We start from the raw sequence: 18,696 nt of genomic DNA, 5'->3' as shown, positions 1-18,696 counted from the left end.
CACAAAAGTAGAAGGAAAGTAGAATTGTGTCTGTGCTTGAGTATGTGATTTTCCTTCAGACTTGTACCAAATGAGAAACGACCTACTGCCTTTAACAACATGCAGAAAACCAGAATTAAATGCTGATATCCAGATTAACATCAAGGAGGAGTTCTGTTTATAGCCCGTGAACAGAGTCTAGCTGCAGTGACCTCTATCCAGCTTCCCTTTATGTTTTTATTTTATGTGCCTACTTACTAGTTAAAAACATGCCTCCATTGATTACATAGGTCTAGACACACATACATCAGTTGATTCATAAATTCTCTGCAGTTTGTCCTTTGTTAAAGTGCTCCCCAAATTAAACACATATAACTTAAATAAATGATTCTCTTAAAAGTGAGGAAGAAAATGTTTTATTTCCATGGTTGTTCCCCCATCAGTTTTATTTGACATAATTATGTATAACAATTAGAATTTTTACAGAATTGAACTTCTAAACTCATGAGTTTTTTTTTAATGTGTCACACTAAAATCTTGAACTTCACAGAGTACCTTTTGTTGCCTGCCCTTTTTGCTTCAAGTGAGTTGTACATGGATCTCAACTATCAACCTTCTTCCAATCTTACTTCAAACACAAGCTAATAGCTAATACTCTCCTACCCATTTGTTCTAACCGTCTAGTTCACCAAGTCTTCGTGTGTTCTGATTCCATTTATGCCCAGTTACATGGTGTGGGAAAGGTCAAGAGTAAGGCAAGCCTTACAGTGGGGGCGAAGCAGGTGTAACAGATGTCTTTTTTGTACGATGACCCATGAAGTCTTAGACACTGAAGACACTGATGTTATAATGTGAAGTTTTTTGGGTTTTTTTTTTAATTTAGGAATTAAGGAAAAGTAAAAAGGTGAAATTAGTTTTTGAAGAAAACATTTTGGTAGGTGTAAAACTTAAAAATTAAAATTCTCTACAATCAACTTTTTAAAGATCCCTTTCTTATGAATAAGCTGTATCACAGAGTAATATTGTATGTTATGTAGATTTGAGTGAGAAGAAAGCTATTCCACAAAGTGATAAAGCTTCTCAATACTCCTATTATATTTGGTTAAAGGACTGGATCATTAGTCACATTTTCATAGTGCTTGTATTTTACAATGTATGGTTTAAGGTACAAAACCTTGTTATGTATGTTTTAAGGCAATGTATTAAATTTTTAATTTGCCTTGGTTTCCAGTCATACAAATTTTATACAAAGCAAAAAATTGTGAATGACTTAAATTGAAGTAAAGTCTAAGGTTTTCTGTGTTAAATATTCAGTTCTATATGTAGATTTGTAAATTAAAGATCTGTAATTTAAATGCTGTGGGGAAAAATCAACTACAGCAAGCTTGTCACCTTTTCTAAGTTTATCCTTAAAAGGTTCTAAATTACTGTATTCTTACTGTACAGAAATATTCTGCTTTAGATTAAGAAAAACAAAACACAGGAAACCCTGAAGTGAACTACATAAAATATCAAGTCTCCTAGTAAGAAACAGTCAAAGCTATTGAATCTGAGCCAAGGTACTTACTTGTTCAGTCTTGAAAATTTGTACCTAGCATGTGGTGTGAAAACTTTGCTTCTTTTATAAACTTCTGAAGATTTTCTGTGACATTAATGCTGCAAAATTAATTCACCGTTTAGAAATCTATCAGTATGTAGGGAACCTACTTGGGAGATAGGATTACATTTCTGTTAATTTATAATTAAGTATGACTTTTTCTTTTAGTTCAAAGTGATCATTTTCCTTCTGAATCTGAAAATTTAAAAATAACTTCTGTCATTTTGCTTTATTTCAATCCAGAAGATTAGATAATAGTTGTTTTTTTGTTTGTTTGTTTGCTTGCTTTTATTTTTAAATAAAGCATATGTATTATGCTTTCAGAAATCTTTGGCTATTATTTCAGTCCGAAGTCTGGCTAGGTTGAGGCTGGCTGGCTATATGCTTCTTGTGGAAAGTAGTTTTACATATATGTATAGTGGTTTTTGGCTTATTGAGATAATTTTAGGTTCTGTTTCTTTTTTTTTAACAATATATGAATTAAACCTTTATCTCAAAGAAAATATGAGAAAATTTTTGTTAAAAATTATCCAAGTTAGTTGTTTTGTTCTTTTTAATATTGGAAAACAGGATCAGATTGTTTTTAAAATGATTTTACTTGCTAGATCATAATGATTGATGTAATTGCTACTTTTCAATGTACGTACTATAGCAGATACTTGGTATAGTTTCTTTGTGGTGAGAATGCATGTTAGTATAATTCATTTTGGTATTTTGGTTGCCTTTTCATATGGAAAAATAGATGTGGGAGGTTTAACCATTTGAATAGGTTAAACAGGTTCTTTATTGTTAGTAGTAGCAAAAACAAGCATATAAGTTTTAACTGTAGAAAAACTTTCAGTTTACATGAATATCACTTAGATGAGTCAAAACGTGATCTATTTTAATGATAATTTTGTGCAATTTTGAGAAACTTCTGAAAACCTCTGTGTTTATTCCTTAGGAGACTATAGATTTGTCTATTGGCAACAAAATATTTCTTAGAATATTATCTTGTTCTGTTTCTTTCTCAAAAAAGCATTGATAAAATATCTTGAATAATTTCAAAATATTGAGGTATAGAAGACAGTTTCTTAATACAAGAATTGGGTCTCTCAAGCAATGTAAATACTAAGTTAAAATATATTAATGCTTTCATAAGTATTTTTTATTTGTTATTCTAGATTTGAGAGAAATTTGCCATTTTAGAACTAAAAATTAATCCTGTTGATGATTTGAGAGCTTTTATTTCCACCTCAAAGATAAATAAACTTAAAGTACTTTTTAATGAATGACTGTCCATGATTTTTTTTCTATTATAGTTTTTGTATTTTATGGCTAAATTCAAATTGCAAAAATACATTGATATATTAGAACTTTAAAAATATTAGCCATGTAGAAGAAAAAATTAATTTTACCCCTAACATTCCATTTACTTTAAAGATTGAGATTTTGTAATATAAAGCAAAATAAGTTAGCACTTAAAGTAGGTGGTCCATTCAACTAGGACTGAAGAGTTAATAAAGGGGAAAATTATTAAAAAGAAAATGACTATTTGCATATGCAATTTTGAATATTTACTAGTATGTTCTTTAGGAATGATCTATGAAAATAATAATAGAAGGATAAAGGTGGGGGGAGAGTTTACTCATAGTGAAGGTACTTACTTGTCCATTATTTCCACAAAGGCATAAATAAAAAAATTCCATAATTTTACTTAGTGTTTTTTTGTTATACATGTCTGTAAATATAGAAGCCTTAGTTTGGTATATTATCAAATGTTAACATTATCATGTTATATTTATGTATAAGAGGGAAAAGATCCTGTCTAATTTATTTGGAAATTGTGGACAGATTTTTAAGAAACACATTCAAAGGAAATAGCTGCCAGAGAAATTTTATTTAGAAATCAATTCCTATAGTATTTCAGGTATAGTTTATTTTTCTATGTGAATAACTTATTACTGTTAGTAAGCATATTTATGATATTAGAACATAAAAGAATTTTGATTATTTCAAAACAATTTCTTGGCCCTGGCTGGTTGGCTCAGTGGTAGAGCGTCAGCCTGGCGTGCAGAAGTCCCAGGTTCGATTCCCGGCCAGGGCACACAGGAGAAGCGCCCATCTGCTTCTCCACCCCTCCCCCTCTCCTTCCTCTCTGTCTCTCTCTTCCCCTCCTGCAGCCGAGGCTCCATTGGAGCAAAGATGTCCCGGCGCTGGGGATGGCTCCTTGGCCTCTGCCCCAGGCGCTAGAGTGGCTCTGGTCGCGACAGAGCGACGCCCCGGAGGGGCAGAGCATCGCCCTCTGGTGGGTAGAGCGTAGCCCCCTGGTGGGCGTGCTGGGTGGATCACGGTCGGGCGCATGCGGGAGTCTGTCTGACTGTCTCTCCCCGTTTCTAGCTTCAGAAAAATACAAAAAAAAAAAAAATTCTTATGTAGGTATTAGAGAAATTGAATAAATAGCTCAACAAGAAACTGTGTTACTATCTTAGCTAGTACAGGAAGTCTCAACAAGTGATTTCAAAATAAAGTTAACCATAGTTGTCAGTGAGTGACTCCAGATGGGATACCACAGTGTGGTTATTTCTCTTGTTTCTTAAAAAGGAAGCCGGATTAGCCCTGGCTGGATAGCTCAGTTGCTTAGAGCATTATCCTGAAGCACAGAGGTTGTTTGTTCAATCCTGGTCAGGGTACATGCAGGAACAGATGTCCCTGTCTCTCTCCTGTTCTTTCCCTTTCTCTCTTTAAAATCAATAAAAATAAATAAACATTTAAAAAAGAGTAAAAAAGGGAGCCAGATTATAATATGATATATCTAATGCTAATGAAAGTTATTTTGGCCCTGGCTAGTTGGCTCAGCGGTGGAACGCCAGCCTGCGTGTGAAAGTCCCAGGTTCGATTCCCCGTCAGGGCACACAGGAGAAGTGACCATCTTCTCCACTCCTCCTCCTCCTCTCTTTTTCTCTCTCTTTCTCTCTCTCTCCCCTCCTGCAGCCATAGCTCAAATTGTTTGAGCAAAGTTGCCCTGGCACTGAGAATGGCTCCATGGGCTCACCTCAGGCGCTGAAATGGCTTGGTTGCTTAGCAACAGAGCTGCGGTTCCAGATGGGCAGAGCATATCTCGGTATGGGGCTTGCTGGGTGGATCCCAGTCTGGGTGTAGTCAGTCTCTCTGCCTCCCAGTCTCTCACATAATTTTTAAAAAAAGTCAATTTTTTTTAGAAGTCCACCGCATGTACTACTATATATTTGGGCTTCATATAGATGGAATAATATACATGTTGCTCTAAAAGTTTGGTAGAGCAAGTAGTTGAGTTTTGAGTTGAAATGTGATGACAGTTCTGCAAAATAAAATCCCAAAGTAGACTTCAATTGGTTCAGTAAATCTTTGTTTAACTTCTTGGCTAGGAATAATCCTTTAGGCACTAGGGTTATTGCTGAAAAATACTCAGATTTTTTCCCTTCTGGTGGGAGAATATAACTCTTGGAAGAACTGCTTGTTTACTTCTCTATAAAATAGATTAAATACTTGTTCTATTCTGTTCTGGGCGTATTATAGATCAGGTCTTTGCAAGTGGAAGATTAAACTGTATTGAAATACTACATTTTTATGTTAGTAGTGTTTCACAAGCATAAAACACAGTTCTAGTAGGTGGTTAACATTAATTGTCATTAACATTTCAATCTTTTAATTCTTAGGATGTGGAAATCTCAGTACATATGTTTGAAAAGATTAGTATGAGATACAGACGTACTTTATACTTAGTGAATTTGTACATACTTTAGGTTCTGTTAAACTCCAGGATATAATGTACTTTTATCCAGATTGCAGGGAACATTGTAAAGCAAAACTTTATTATAATATAAGTTTTGAATTTTCTAAAATGGTATCTTTTATTAAATAATGTGTATATATAGCTTATGTAGACAAAAGTACTGAAAGGGCTATATTAAAATTTTAAAGTTTCCTTCTCTACCCCCTTGCTACTTCCGATCCTGTTTAGCTAGCTTTTAAAAATCTATGTTTTAGCCTGACCTGTCGTGGCACAGTGGATAAAGCATTAACTTGGAATACTGAGGTCACTAGTTCAAAGCCCTGGGCTTGCCTGACTAGGTGGTGGCACAGTGGATAGAGTGTCAGACTGGGATGCAGAGGATCCAGGTTTGAGACCCCAAGGTTGCCAGTTTGAGCGCAGGCTCATCTGGTTTGGACCCAGGGTCGCTGGCTCAAGCAAGGGGTTACTCGGTCTGCTGTAGCCCCACAGTCAAGGCACATATGCAAAACCAATCAATGAACAACTAAGGTGTCGCAACGAAAAACTAATGATTGATGCTTCTCATCTCTCTCCGTTCCTGTCTGTCTGTCCCTATCTATCCCTCTCTCTGTCTCTGTAAAAAAAGAAAAAAAAATGCAAGCAAGCCCTGGGCTTGCCTGGTCAAGGCACATATGGGAGTTGATGCTTCCTGCTCCTCCCCACCTTCTCTCTCGCTCCTCCCCACCTTCTCTCTCTCTGTCTCTCTCTCTCTCTCTCTCTCTTTCTTTCTCTCTCTCTCTCCCCCTTCTCTAAAATGAATAAATAATATCTTTTTAAAAATCTACATATTTTGAAATGTAATGTTTGCCTTGGCTGGGTATCTCAGTTGGTCAGAGTGTTGTCCTCATATGCCAAGGTTGTGGGTTTGATCCCCTGTCAGGGTACATACAAGAATCAAACAATGAAAGCATGAGGAAGTGAACAAGAAATCAGTATTTCTCTCTCTCTCCCCTATCTCTAAAATCAATAAAAAAATATAAGTAAAATATAATACTTATACTACTAATTCATCAATTATGGTAGAGAGGAACACATCGATTTGTTCACTTATTTATACATTCTTTGGTTGATTCTAACCGAGGATCAAACTCGCCATCTTGGCATATTGGGATGATGCTCTAGTCTACCCAACTGAGCTACCTGAACAGCACAGGATTTTTCTTTCTTAAACAGTGCCATCCTCTGCTTCTTTTCCTTTATGTTTTTAATGTAGTTAGTTCACAATTTTTTCTAAAATCAGTATTTAGTAATCTATCCCTACATAAATATATATGTGAGCAGTATAAGGTATTATTATAGCTTCTGCAATTTTTTCATTAATTAATGGTTTTTATAAATTTACTTATTTTTTTTACTGTTATTAATTCCACTAGCTTTTCAATAAATTTTTCTCAAAGTCACTTATAGCTTGGATTAGTTTTATTTTTTAATTTTTATTGAGGTACTTTTCTTAGAGACCTCAATTTCTCTGACTTTTATCTGGACTGGTTGCTCTTTGGGCCTGCTCTACAACTGTCCTCCTGGGGCTGACTTTTGTTGTCAGTGTAGGACTTTCTTTCTTTTTCTTCCAAGTTCAGTCTCCAATAGCCTTATTCAGGATTCAGTGTTTTTCTGTATCTTGGTTTGTTCAAATGTTTTGGAGCTTTCGGCCAAAGTGTGCAAGTAAGGTAACTAACTAGCTTTAGACTTCACAGTTTTGAAAATGCCTAAATGCTCTACGTACTTTCATTTATTGCATCAGTAATTCTAAGTTGTCAATACTTTTCTTCATAATTTTGAAGATATTGCTCCAATGTTTTCTACCTCAAAAGTGTCTCTTAAAAAATACAGTGTCATAGCCTGACCTGTGGTGGCGCAGTGGGATAAAGCGTCGAACTGGACCACTGAGGTTGCCGGTTCGAAACCCTGGGCTTGGCTGGTCAAGGCACATATGGGAGTTGACACTTCCTGCTCCTCCCCCTTTCCTTCTCTCTCTCTCTCTCTCTCTCTCTCTCTCTCCTCTCTGAAAATTGAATACTTAATAAATAAAACTGATTAAAAAAATTTTTTAAAGAAAAAAAATACAATGTCATGATATTTAATCTTTTGCGTGTGACTTGTTTTGCATTGTTTTCCTTCTCAGGAAGTTTTTAACTATCTAGTTTCTCAAGGTTCATGATTATGTACCTTGTTGGAAATTTTTTTTCATTCTTTGTGTTGGGCTTTTGGTAGGCTCTTTTAATTTGGAAACTTTGAGTTTGGAAATTGTTTCTTTTCATGTCTGATAATTTCTTTCCTTCTGTAATCTCACCCACTCCACTTCTCTTACTCTTTCTTGATAGTCAGATAGTTTAACTCCCCGGACTGGTCCTCTCATTTTAATACCCTTTGTGCTTGATGGAACTTCTGCTCAAGTGTATATTTCAAATCTAGTTTAAAAAATTTTGCCTATTCTATTCTTAATTTTTGAGCTTATTTTTTATATCTAACCATTTATTTTTTGTAGCATCTTGCTTGTGTGAAAGATAAATTTATCTTTAGTTTTATGAAATATAGATGCACAGGGGGTCCTCAGGTTACGACATAGTTCCATTCCTACAACAGTGACATAACCTGAATTTTGGTGTAAGTCAAAACACACCCTAGCCTAAGTCACTTACCTATCTTAACTAACACAGTTGTAAAATCATTATCTAGAACATAAAAACACAACTAAGCCACAGGAAAAGGAAAAGGACAAGTATACTGTACTGTAATAACAAAAAAATTACAAAAAAAGTGTAAAAAAAAAAGCTTTATTCTTGTGGCTGGCTTGCACACTGGAAGGGGCATTGCAAGGTGGGAGAGAGTGGCCTATTGGGAGGAGGAAGCTGGAGAGGCAGGAGAACCTGCAGAAGGAGCTGGGGATACTGGGTCAGGGGAATCAGGATTGCCTAAAGAATATGTAGGAGATGCTGGAGATGATTCTACCTGTACTACAGGTGTTTCATCTCGAGAAGCAGCTGATATAGAGGGTACAGGATCTGATGCAGGCCTCTCTACCTTCTTAAAGAATTGGTCCAAGTTAGTCTGGAAGGTTAATGACTTCTTCTCTTCCAAAATCTGCCTATAGCATTGCAAGGCATCCATACAGCTCTGTAGACCTTACTGAGTCTGTCATTGCTGAGGTCCTCAGCCTGAAATATTGCCAACCCATCCTCTACCTTAGAAAATCCTTCTGCCAAACCCTTGGTAGTAAATCTCTTGGGTTCTTGGATTTCTGTCTCTTCCTATTCAATCAGCTGCTTCACCAGCTGAATGAGGTTCTCAGCAGATAACTCCTCTCCATTTGACGCCAGGAGCTCTGACATCTTCAGCCTCTACCTCCAAATTAAGCTGTCACCCATGGCAACAGCCTCCTCTGTAACAGCCTCCACCACTCCTCAAAGCCATGGAAGTCATACAGAAACTGGGGACACAGTTTTTTCCACACACCATTTAAGTTTGTTCACCTCACTTCATTCCAGGCAAAAGCAATGTTTTGTACAGCATTGTAAATGTTTTAAGACTTCCGAAAGTCTTTGAGTGTTCTTATCCTTTTCAATTGCATTAAGGGCCACAGAAAATGTCCTCCAGAGGTAGCAGGCCTTGAAGAGGCAATGACACCTTGGTCCATGGGCTGTAAAAGGGCAGTGTATTAGGTGGAAGGTAAACGACCTTGACAGTAGGGTTAAAATCATTCATGTGGGAAGGGTGACCAGGGGTATTGTCCAGCACTAGCAATACCTTAAAAGGTTGGCTCTTGCTAACAGTGCTGACACAAAATGTCTGGGAAACCACTACTCAAAAATCTGAAGCGTCACCCATGCCTTCTTGTTAGACCTCCAGACGACAGGCAGTGGACCCTTCCAAATTGCCCTGTAGTGCCCTTAGATTCTCTGCCTGGTACACCAACAGCAGCTTGAGTTCGAAATCCCCTTCAGCATTCCCTCCGAGAAGCAAAGTCAACCTCTCCTTGCCACCATTATGGCCTGGTGCTGTCCTCTCCTTGGTGATGTAGGTCCTGTTAGGCAGACGCTTCCAAAAAAGGCCTCTCGTCAACATTCCACATTTGTTTAGCACAGAAACCCCCCTCTTTGGTTAATTCAGCCAACCTATTAGGAAATTCGCTTGCTGCTTTCTCATCCCCACTAGCTTCACCCTGCACCTCATGCCAGGTTATGCAAGCTGGCATGAGCTTTGAAACACATGAACCAACCCCTACTCACTACAAACTCTTCACTCTCTTCCCCCTGTTCACTCTTCCCCCTTTTAACTTTTTTTGCCTCAAATATCTTTTAGCCTTCTCCTGAATCAACATTAAACTAACATATGCCACTGATGCTGGTCTTCCAGCCAGAAAACTAGCAATCTTGTCATCTCAATCATTATGCCACTTGGCTGTTTACTAATTGCAGTTGATTTCATAGGGACTGATCCCTTTACATGCTCTAGGATATATATGGTCTTTATCCTTGATCATTGTGGCTACGGTAGGGCAGCTAAAGCCTAGCATGTGGCTGATTCTCCTTTTTCTGATCTCTTTAAAATATCTCATTTCACTTCCATCGTGATGGCTTTCCTCTTCAAAGCACTACCATCTGAAGACTCTGACTTTAGTTTAGGAGCCATGATAAGGGCCAAAAAGTTGCCAAACAAAACAACACAAACGGATGGTGTAGGTAAGTGTACTAGGGGACGCCAGCTTCCTCACTCATACGTCGCATTACAGCATATTCTTCTACCACACACAACCAAACTAGTTCACCCACTTAGTCTGTAAGTACAACGGTAACAGCGTAAACGGAAACACGTCTCAAATTTTTATAAGTTTCTATGAGAGTGAGCGTTGTAAACTCGAAACATCATTATGTCAAGACTGTTGTAACCCAAGGACCTCCTGTATAACATGTAGATAGCTTATGTATCAAAAGACATGTATATCTATATATATGGGAGATAAATTCTGCTGTCTTTATCATCCTTCTTTTCTCGAAGTGACTTTCCCCCCTTGCCCTTTGTCTCGTCCTTTATATAAGAGGCTAGGCTTTCGTACAGGGGTTGGTAAACTGGCTTGCTGTGAACTGCATTCTGTTTTTGTACAGCTCTTGAGCTGAGAATGGTTTTTAAAATTTTTAATTGTTTAGAGAAATTAAAAAACAGAAGTATATGCTACAGAGCCTGTATATGGCCCGCAAAGCCTAAAATTTTTACTGTAGTAACAAAGTTTGGTAGTGGGTATCATCTTTGAGAAATTTCATTTTGGTCTTTTGATACCAGTTTTGTCTAAAGATGTTATTTTGCTTTTTAGTGTAAGTAAATGAGTTGGGAATTGTACATTTATAGATTCTGTTATCAATATTTAGTAAAAATGGAGCAGTGGTTTCTCAACCTGGGTTTTGGGCCCTCAGGCAATGAGTGAGATTTAGGTTATATTTTGAAATGCTTGGAAATTAAATGATTTTTTTCTTCTTAGAAAAATAATTCTATAAATGACCCCCTTAGCCCATGAAAGTTTATTTGGTCTATAATGTAGCATACAAGATCATATTTTTTTCAAAGAACATCATACTAATTATGAAAACAAACTTGAGAAAGTATCTATCTTAGATCATGGTATCTGAAAAAGTAGAGATATTTGTGTGATAGAGAGCTTAATTAGAGTGGAATTAAACAAGGCGAGGAAATTGAAAGGCAGGTAAATGATGATACTCACTGAAAATTGAGGTGTTGGCCCTGGCCAGTTGGTTCAGTGGTAGAGCATCACCTGGTATGTGGATGTCCTGGGTTCAATTTCCCAATCGGGGCACACAGGAGAAGCAACTACCATCTGCTTCTCTACCCCTCTCCCTTCTCTCTCACTCTCTCTTTCTTTCTCTCTATCATTCTCTTTCTCTCCTGCAGCCATGGCTCTTTTGGTTTGAGTGAGTTGGCCCTGGGTGCCGAGGATGGTTCCAGTAGCCTTCACTTTAAATGCTAAAAATAGCTCTGTTGCTGAGCAACACAGCTACAGCCCCAGATGGGCAGAGCATCACCCCATTGGGGTCATGCCAGGTGGATCCAGGTTGGGGCACATACGAGAGTCTGTCTCTCAGCCTCCCTTTCTCTCAATTAAAAAAAAATCACGTACTTGACTAACAGAGGTTAGTGAAGATCTTCTTATCACAGTCACACAGGGTTCTGAGGTCCTGGATGCCCCAGGAATAGGTGGGTCAGGAAGAGCTATTCCTGTACTTTGAATTTTTGTCGTTGACATTTTAAAGGGGGAACTATCTATCCAAGTTTTAGTCTTTATAAAACTCAGAAAATCTTTTAAATGTATAACTATGAGTGGAAAATAATTTGTATTTTTATTACCAACGATAAAAGATCTTAGACAAAAATGTTTTCTATATTGTTTTCTACTTTGAGTATATTGTCCCAGAGAAACAGTTTTTTATATTGTTCTTAAAAAGGTCTATTTACCATTAAAGCATATAATTAGGACTCTTTAAGCTTACCTAAAACTACTGTGTAAAACATTATTTGTGTGGCAAAATTTATTCACCAATTGAGTGACGGGCACTCTTCTTGGTGCTCTAACTACAGCAGTGAATAAGAGACAAGAATTCTTGATATAGTGGAGTTTACATTCTAGTAGTGATTTATTTCTGTTTTTATGTTCCATTTGAAAGATGCCAAAAAGTCATCCACCTTTAAAACCTTCAAGTTGGCTAACTTAGGGTAGGTGCTAGCTTGGATAAGCTGGGATTCTAGATTTATATCCAGTATCCTACATAGTATCTAATAATGGAGAATGGGAATAACTATATTAGTGGTTTTTAAATACAGCAACAAAGGACAGCTTTCTTTTAAAGAGTAAGGGTGAGCGACCTTATTCTTGCCCAGCCTTTCCTGAATAAGGATTCTTCTGATTATGAGAATATTTGAACTGTTTGCTTCTGTCATGGAGCTCTATTTTAAAAGATTTCATGTGTGACTGCTAAATTATCATTATTACTTATATGCTGCATACAGTTTGGAAGAAGCTGTATAATAAGTTGTTAAGTGAACAGACTCTGGATGCAGACTGCCTAGATAAAAAAAACCCAACTGCCTCTAATCTAGCTGTGTGATTTTGGGCAAGTTACTTCACCTATCTGTTCCAGTTTTGGGTTTTTTTTTTTTTTTATCTGTCAAGTAGTGATAATAGCTAGCTAAAGTGAGGATGGAATGAGTTAACTGGTAATGCCTCACACTTAGCAAGTACTATGTGACAGTTGTTACTGTTTTCCGTGCTTGACTTATCATTTATGTAATAGATGCTCTTCTATATTTTTTTGCCAAGCACCTATTTTGTTTGTTGGGTTTATGCTTTCAAGGAGATTGATTTGGTATAATGGAAATCTGCAGTCTAGTTTGGATTGTCCTTTGATATAATCTTGATTTGACTAATTAGTGAGGGGGAATTCAGATAAAATCTCTTTATTTTTTTCATATAAAATGAAAATATTTTAATATTTTTAATAGGTCTGTTTTTGAGTACTCAACTGGAACTTGTTTTCTAGAATTTTCTTGTGTAATCAAACAGTGATATGTTGAACCTGATACTTAGTTTTGTACCACAGCTTATCAGTGGGCATTAGGAATTCTCAAATTTTGAGTTATTGAGTGACTTACAGCTGATTCCTGTGATTTGTGTTTCTGTGTATAATTCTAAATATAAACTACTTAATAAACATGTCCAATAAAAGATAGTTCCCTAATATAACCTCTATCTTGGCTTTTCATGTCACTGAGAACCTGTCATAAAATTATTATAATAACTTCCTCGTAAAATTTGAGTCAGAAAAACTAGAAATACATCTTTTTCTAATTACAACTTAATGTGTGTATATGCATTTTTCATTAGTTATGAACTTCACTTAAATTTGCTTTATATTTTTAAATACTATATCCTAGAGGACTATTCAGATTTTCATTATTTTTTTTTATCTCTTTCCAGAGGGCACCTTGTATATAAGCATGTAGTCAAAAAAAAAATCAAAATAAATGTAGTCAAATTTTATTGGAATTCAAGTTCTGTAAAGATGGGTTGTGTTTAACTCCCACAAAGTTATTTGTGGTTTTTTCCTGAACTTTTCCTTCTGCAGCAAAGTTCTATTTTCATTAACTACACACTATTTTAAAGTAAAAGATGGTGGTGAAAAATCAGTCTGTGTTACCTTTGGATTTTTTTTCTTCGTTAAAGCAATGGCAGTCTTGATTGTAACAGAAAACTATCTGGAATTTGGACTCGAAACAGGTAAAAATTTTATACAACTTCAAAAATCAGTTTTATCTAGTGTTAATATTTTTAATTTAATATTTAAATATGTTTTACATCAGATAAGTTTTTAAAATTATGTTAGAGGTGCATATTCTGTAATGTCCTAAATAATTAACTTTATTATTCCAAAGTAAGATCTTCTATTTTGTTTTTTGCTTTAGTTAAGTATTTTGTTACCTTTCTCTAGAAATGCTACTCTTTCCCCATTTTTTCTTATAGTTAAATGAGTTTCTGTAATGCTAAAGTTTACTCATATCCATAAAGATGCAAATCTTAATGCAAATTTTATGCACACTTATGGAATATACAGATATCAAAGGGATGTTTCCAAAGACTGTTCCTGCTAATAACCAAATTTTATTGCATTAGGGCATACTAATTAGCACATGAAACAGCAAAACTAGTCACTTCAAAATCTAAAATGCTCTGTTTTCTAGCATTTTATTTCCAAAGAAATATACTGTATTTTACCCCACTGATAAGAGTAATTTTCTTTCCCTACAGGGTTTACAAATTTTTCAGACAGTGCGATGCAGTTTCTTGAAAAGCAAGGTTTAGAATCTCAGTAAGTTTTTTTCAATCAAGCATTATAAGAGGTTCTTTGTTGTTGTTTTTGTTTTTTTGTTGTTTTTGTTTTTTGTATTTTTCTGAAGTTGGATACGGGGAGGCAGTCAGACGGACTCCCGCATGCGCCCGACTGGGATCCACCCGGCGTGTCCACCAGGGGGCGATGCTTTGCCCATCTGGGGCATTGCTCTATTGCAACCAGGGCCATTCTAGCACCTGAAGCAGAGGCCATGGAGCCATCCTCAGCGCCCAGGCCAACTTTGCTCCATGGAGCCTTGGCTGCAGGAGCGGAAGAGAGAGACAGAGAGGAAGGAGAGGGAGAGGGGTGGAGAAGCAGATGAGCGCTTCTCCTGTGTGCCCTGGCTGGGAATCAAACCCCGGGACTCCTGCACGCCAGGCTGACGCTCTACCATTGAGCCAACTGGCCAGGGCCGGTTCTTTGTTTTTTAATCAATGAAAAGAGGTTTTTATTTTTAAGTAGGACCATCACTTTTAGAAATATTCTTATAATTATTACATTTGTATAAAATTACTATCTTACATAGAATTTTTTATTTTTTAATTGGACTTGACTTATTTCTTCTGTCACCAGAAATTAAACCAAGTTTATATCTGAGTCACATATCAAATTCTAAGTTGAATGTAGGTTGGATTGTTACAAATGTGGCTAAAGAGATCCTGATTTAATTTTTATTTTGCTAAAATCTATTATAGATAATTGAATAACCACAGTCTTTTTTGTAGAAGTTTACTCTTTGTGCATTACTGTTGTTACTGTGGCTATTTAAATGGTTGATTACAGAAAATAAATATTCCTAGAAAGTTAACTTTAAAAACTTAAGAGTTTTTAAAACAATTTTTATTTTTTAGGGGTCCTGTTTCAAAACTTACTTTCAAATTTTTCCTGGCTATTATCTGTTCACTCATTGGGGCTTTTTTGACATTTCCGGGATTACGGCTGGCTCAAATGCATCTGGATGCACTGAATTTGGCAACAGAAAAAATTACACAGTAAGCGGAAAATGTACATAAGCACATGCAGATAAATATATGTTTTTCATCTTAATGAAGGTATATTATTGTAATGAAATCATATTATATTGAAAATTAATAAATAACCATTTGATATTACATTACTTCCTCTTTCTACTATAAGCAAATTTTTTTTATTCACTTCTAGTTTTTAAGTCCTGGTTTAAAAAAATTTAACATCAGTTGCTAAATTGTTTTACCTACTTAAAATGGAAATGTCATTATTTATGTTAATTCTTTTTAACTCAGGTCAATTTATGATACTGTAATCTCTAAAACTGAACCAAAGAATCTATGGAATATTTTATTTAAATTTTGTATAAATAATTTTATTTAAAATTTAATATTATTTAAAATTTTTTAAAAAGTTTTGAAAGTAAAATCTGCACATGTAAGTATTTGTACAACTTGTTAAAATGATGCATTGTTTTATTTTGGGATTGTTAGTACTGTATAGTGTCAAATATCATAGACTGCTTTTAACGATCAAATTCTATTTTAATTCTCAAATGGAGAAATCATACTTGAAAATATAGATAAAGTTCAAAGGCCATTTACTGTATTCTTTGTGGTTGTCATCAATGGTTTTTTGTTGATGTCAACACCTTGCCAGAATGACAGGGTTATATTTCCAGGACATACCTACATCCAGATTCCCATCTCATCTTTCTGCTTTGCAGGAGAAGCCCATGTTGATGTATGGTCCTTATATGTTTTCATAAGAATAGCCCTTATTGATATATGCATATATAGGCATTAAGTTCTGAGTGATAATTTTCTAACATTTCTGCCTTTAAAAACCCAAACATAATGATGCTGATTCTCTAGTCCTTTTACATTTATAGCTCTCTTACCTGTGTCATTTTTATTTACTTTTGAGAGACTCTGGTTTCCTCAACTCCATTTTTTGCATAGTACCGTGTGTGTTTACTTATTCTCACCTCCCAGTCCACTCTCCTTCATTTCTCTTTTCCCTCCTCTTACTCAGCATGCTCTTGGCTACATCCTGCCTTTCTCCCACCATCAGTCTCTCTAATGGCTTATTTTAAAACAAAACCTGGCTCTCTCCCCTTCTCAACACTTACACTTCAGTCCACTAACCCCCCAGTCTTAATGATTTAAATAAGCTGACAGGGTGGGTGGATGGGGATTCTTCATTAGCTACTGAGACTGCTGTGGGCTGTTCCTGACTACTAGAGTGTTCCCTAGCAACACTGCATGTTAGTACTGCTGCTTTCTTCCCCCATCCCCAGTGGCTTACCCAGCCTGTGGGATGGACGAATCACTTTATAAAAGCATTTAAAACATTTCCTTCTGGTTTGGGGTCGGTGGAGGCACATTTTAGTTTCCTTTTCACTAAAGCATGGCTTCTCTTTAAGATTTTTTAACTTTGGTGATTTGGAGTTTTATTTTCATTTTATTGTAGCACCCGCTCTCCCGCATTGTGTTGTAGCGCTCACCACATACAGGGGTGTGGGCAGTCGAGTTCTGTTGTAAGAGTAGCATGACTGGCCCAAAGAGCAGCATTCTCCTCACACCGGTGGCCACCTACTAGTATTTGTTTACACGCCAGAGCTCAGAGCCCGAGTTCCACCTCTCCGTGTTGGGTGTTCATGGTTCCCAGCCCCAGCCCTGCTTCCACACATACATTACTGTCATTTTCACTGCAGTGGTATATTCAAGTGTGTGTGTGTGTGTGCGTGTGTATGTGTGTTTAAAATCCTCCAGTTTAACCTTCAGTCTGGTAAATAATGAAAGCAGTACATGGTAATTAAATAATCTGAAGGCTTTGTCTTTTTTCTAAAATAAGAAAAATCCCTACTAGTCATCTATCTCTGTAAGGAACAAACTTGAGACAGTAGGTGACAGTGAAGTAATAACTCATACCTGAAACATTTTGCTGTATTGAGGTATATTTCCTTGTTAGGAGTGATGTAAATTTTTTTAGTTAGTAAAGGATAGGAAAATTAACTTCATGTATGTTTATAATACTCCAAGAAGAAATAAAAATATGTGATTCATTTATGATTTTAACAATGTAATCAGAACAATATACATGATCATTACATATTGAAAGTTTCCTCAGTTATTGGTTGTTGCAATATGTTTCATCTGCCATGTGCCTTCTGGTATTATGGACATTGCTAATCACTATCTCTTACTTGGAAATAATGAGGCATTTTGTTTCACCTACACTGCAAGTATCAAAAGATGACCACTGCATACTGAAAATTCTTTGAATTCATGACTATGTAGTCAGAGAATCATTTAAGTAACTGTATTAAATCAGGAAGGTAGGAGGGGATTGTTAACACTAGAAGTGAACAGAATTAGATTTTAGTGCTAGTTCTGCCTCTTGTCAGTAATATTGCCATGAGCAAGTCATTCAATTTGCCTGGATCTAAATTTTCTTATCTGAAAAATTAAGAAAATGAAGTAGTTTTGCAAGGGCTCAAATCAGTGATAAGCGATCATGATAAATATAAAATAATCTTAAGTACATAGAATATTGCAAATAAGTTTTGTCTTCATTTTGTAAGTCTAATTTTCTGTAGTTTATCGGAGTATTTTGTTTCTGGTTTTTTATATTTATTTCTTACATTCTTTCAGAACATTACTTCATATCAACTTCTTGGCACCTTTGTTTATGGTTCTGCTCTGGGTAAAACCAATCACCAAAGACTACATTATGAACCCACCATTGGGGAAAGAAAGTGTCCCTTTGTAAGTATGGGTATTTTGGGGGTAAAATTTTTATTTTATTATACAATCAAAAATGCTATCTACTGTATTTAAGTTTTTAAGGAGAATATCAGGACGCTATTTTTAAAACAATAGAAATGCTAAAAGGTGTTATAAAATTGAAGCTATAGGTTATCATTTAATCTCTTGTGATCTTTATTAATGAATATGAATGATTATTACCCTGCATTAAAATTATTTTATATACAGGTAGGTTTTTCTCCTTTTTCACTTACTGTCCAGTTTTCTGACATTTTTCTATTGCCGTGTCATTGTTTCTGTTAAGATAACTTGTGCAATTCTTTTAAGTATAAGTTGAAATTCATATATGAAGCTTCTATTTTATTTGACATTTTCCATGTTTGCTTCACCTTTTTTTGTTTGTTTTGTTTTGGGTTTTTTTATGTGGTTTTTCAAGTAAATTAGAAGCATAACATTTTTTCCTATGTGCTGTGTACACCTAAAAGTAAGGACATTTTTCTATATAACAATATTATCATCATACCTATCAAAATTTAAAAATAATTTTTTAACATTTTAACTACTATAAAGTCATTTCCATAGTTAGACAAATATATTTTAACAGAAGAAGATGGCAGGAAGACATAGAAACAATTTATTAAAAGGCATTAATAACTGTACTTGATATATTAACTCATTATCAGCCTTGCAAAATGATGT

At 35.7% G+C, this 18,696-nt stretch overlaps 1 protein-coding gene across 3 annotated transcripts in view; it reads left to right on the top strand.

Moving 5' to 3' along the window:
• Window positions 1–18,696, top strand: part of TMEM161B (transmembrane protein 161B) — an 89,062-nt gene that overhangs the window by 62,519 nt on the left and 7,847 nt on the right. For all 3 annotated transcript variants that reach the window (XM_066381804.1, XM_066381803.1, XM_066381805.1), the window contains 4 exons: window positions 13,499–13,650; window positions 14,179–14,239; window positions 15,112–15,252; window positions 17,884–17,997. In XM_066381804.1, the coding sequence (XP_066237901.1) occupies window positions 13,499–13,650; window positions 14,179–14,239; window positions 15,112–15,252; window positions 17,884–17,997 (468 nt within the window). The remainder of the gene's footprint in view (window positions 1–13,498; window positions 13,651–14,178; window positions 14,240–15,111; window positions 15,253–17,883; window positions 17,998–18,696) is intronic.

This window comes from Saccopteryx leptura, chromosome 4 (genome assembly GCF_036850995.1).
Source record: "Saccopteryx leptura isolate mSacLep1 chromosome 4, mSacLep1_pri_phased_curated, whole genome shotgun sequence".
Lineage (NCBI taxonomy): Eukaryota > Metazoa > Chordata > Mammalia > Chiroptera > Emballonuridae > Saccopteryx > Saccopteryx leptura.
Note: the sequence above shows the minus strand (reverse complement) of the source record. Positions and strands in the feature narration are given on the sequence as shown.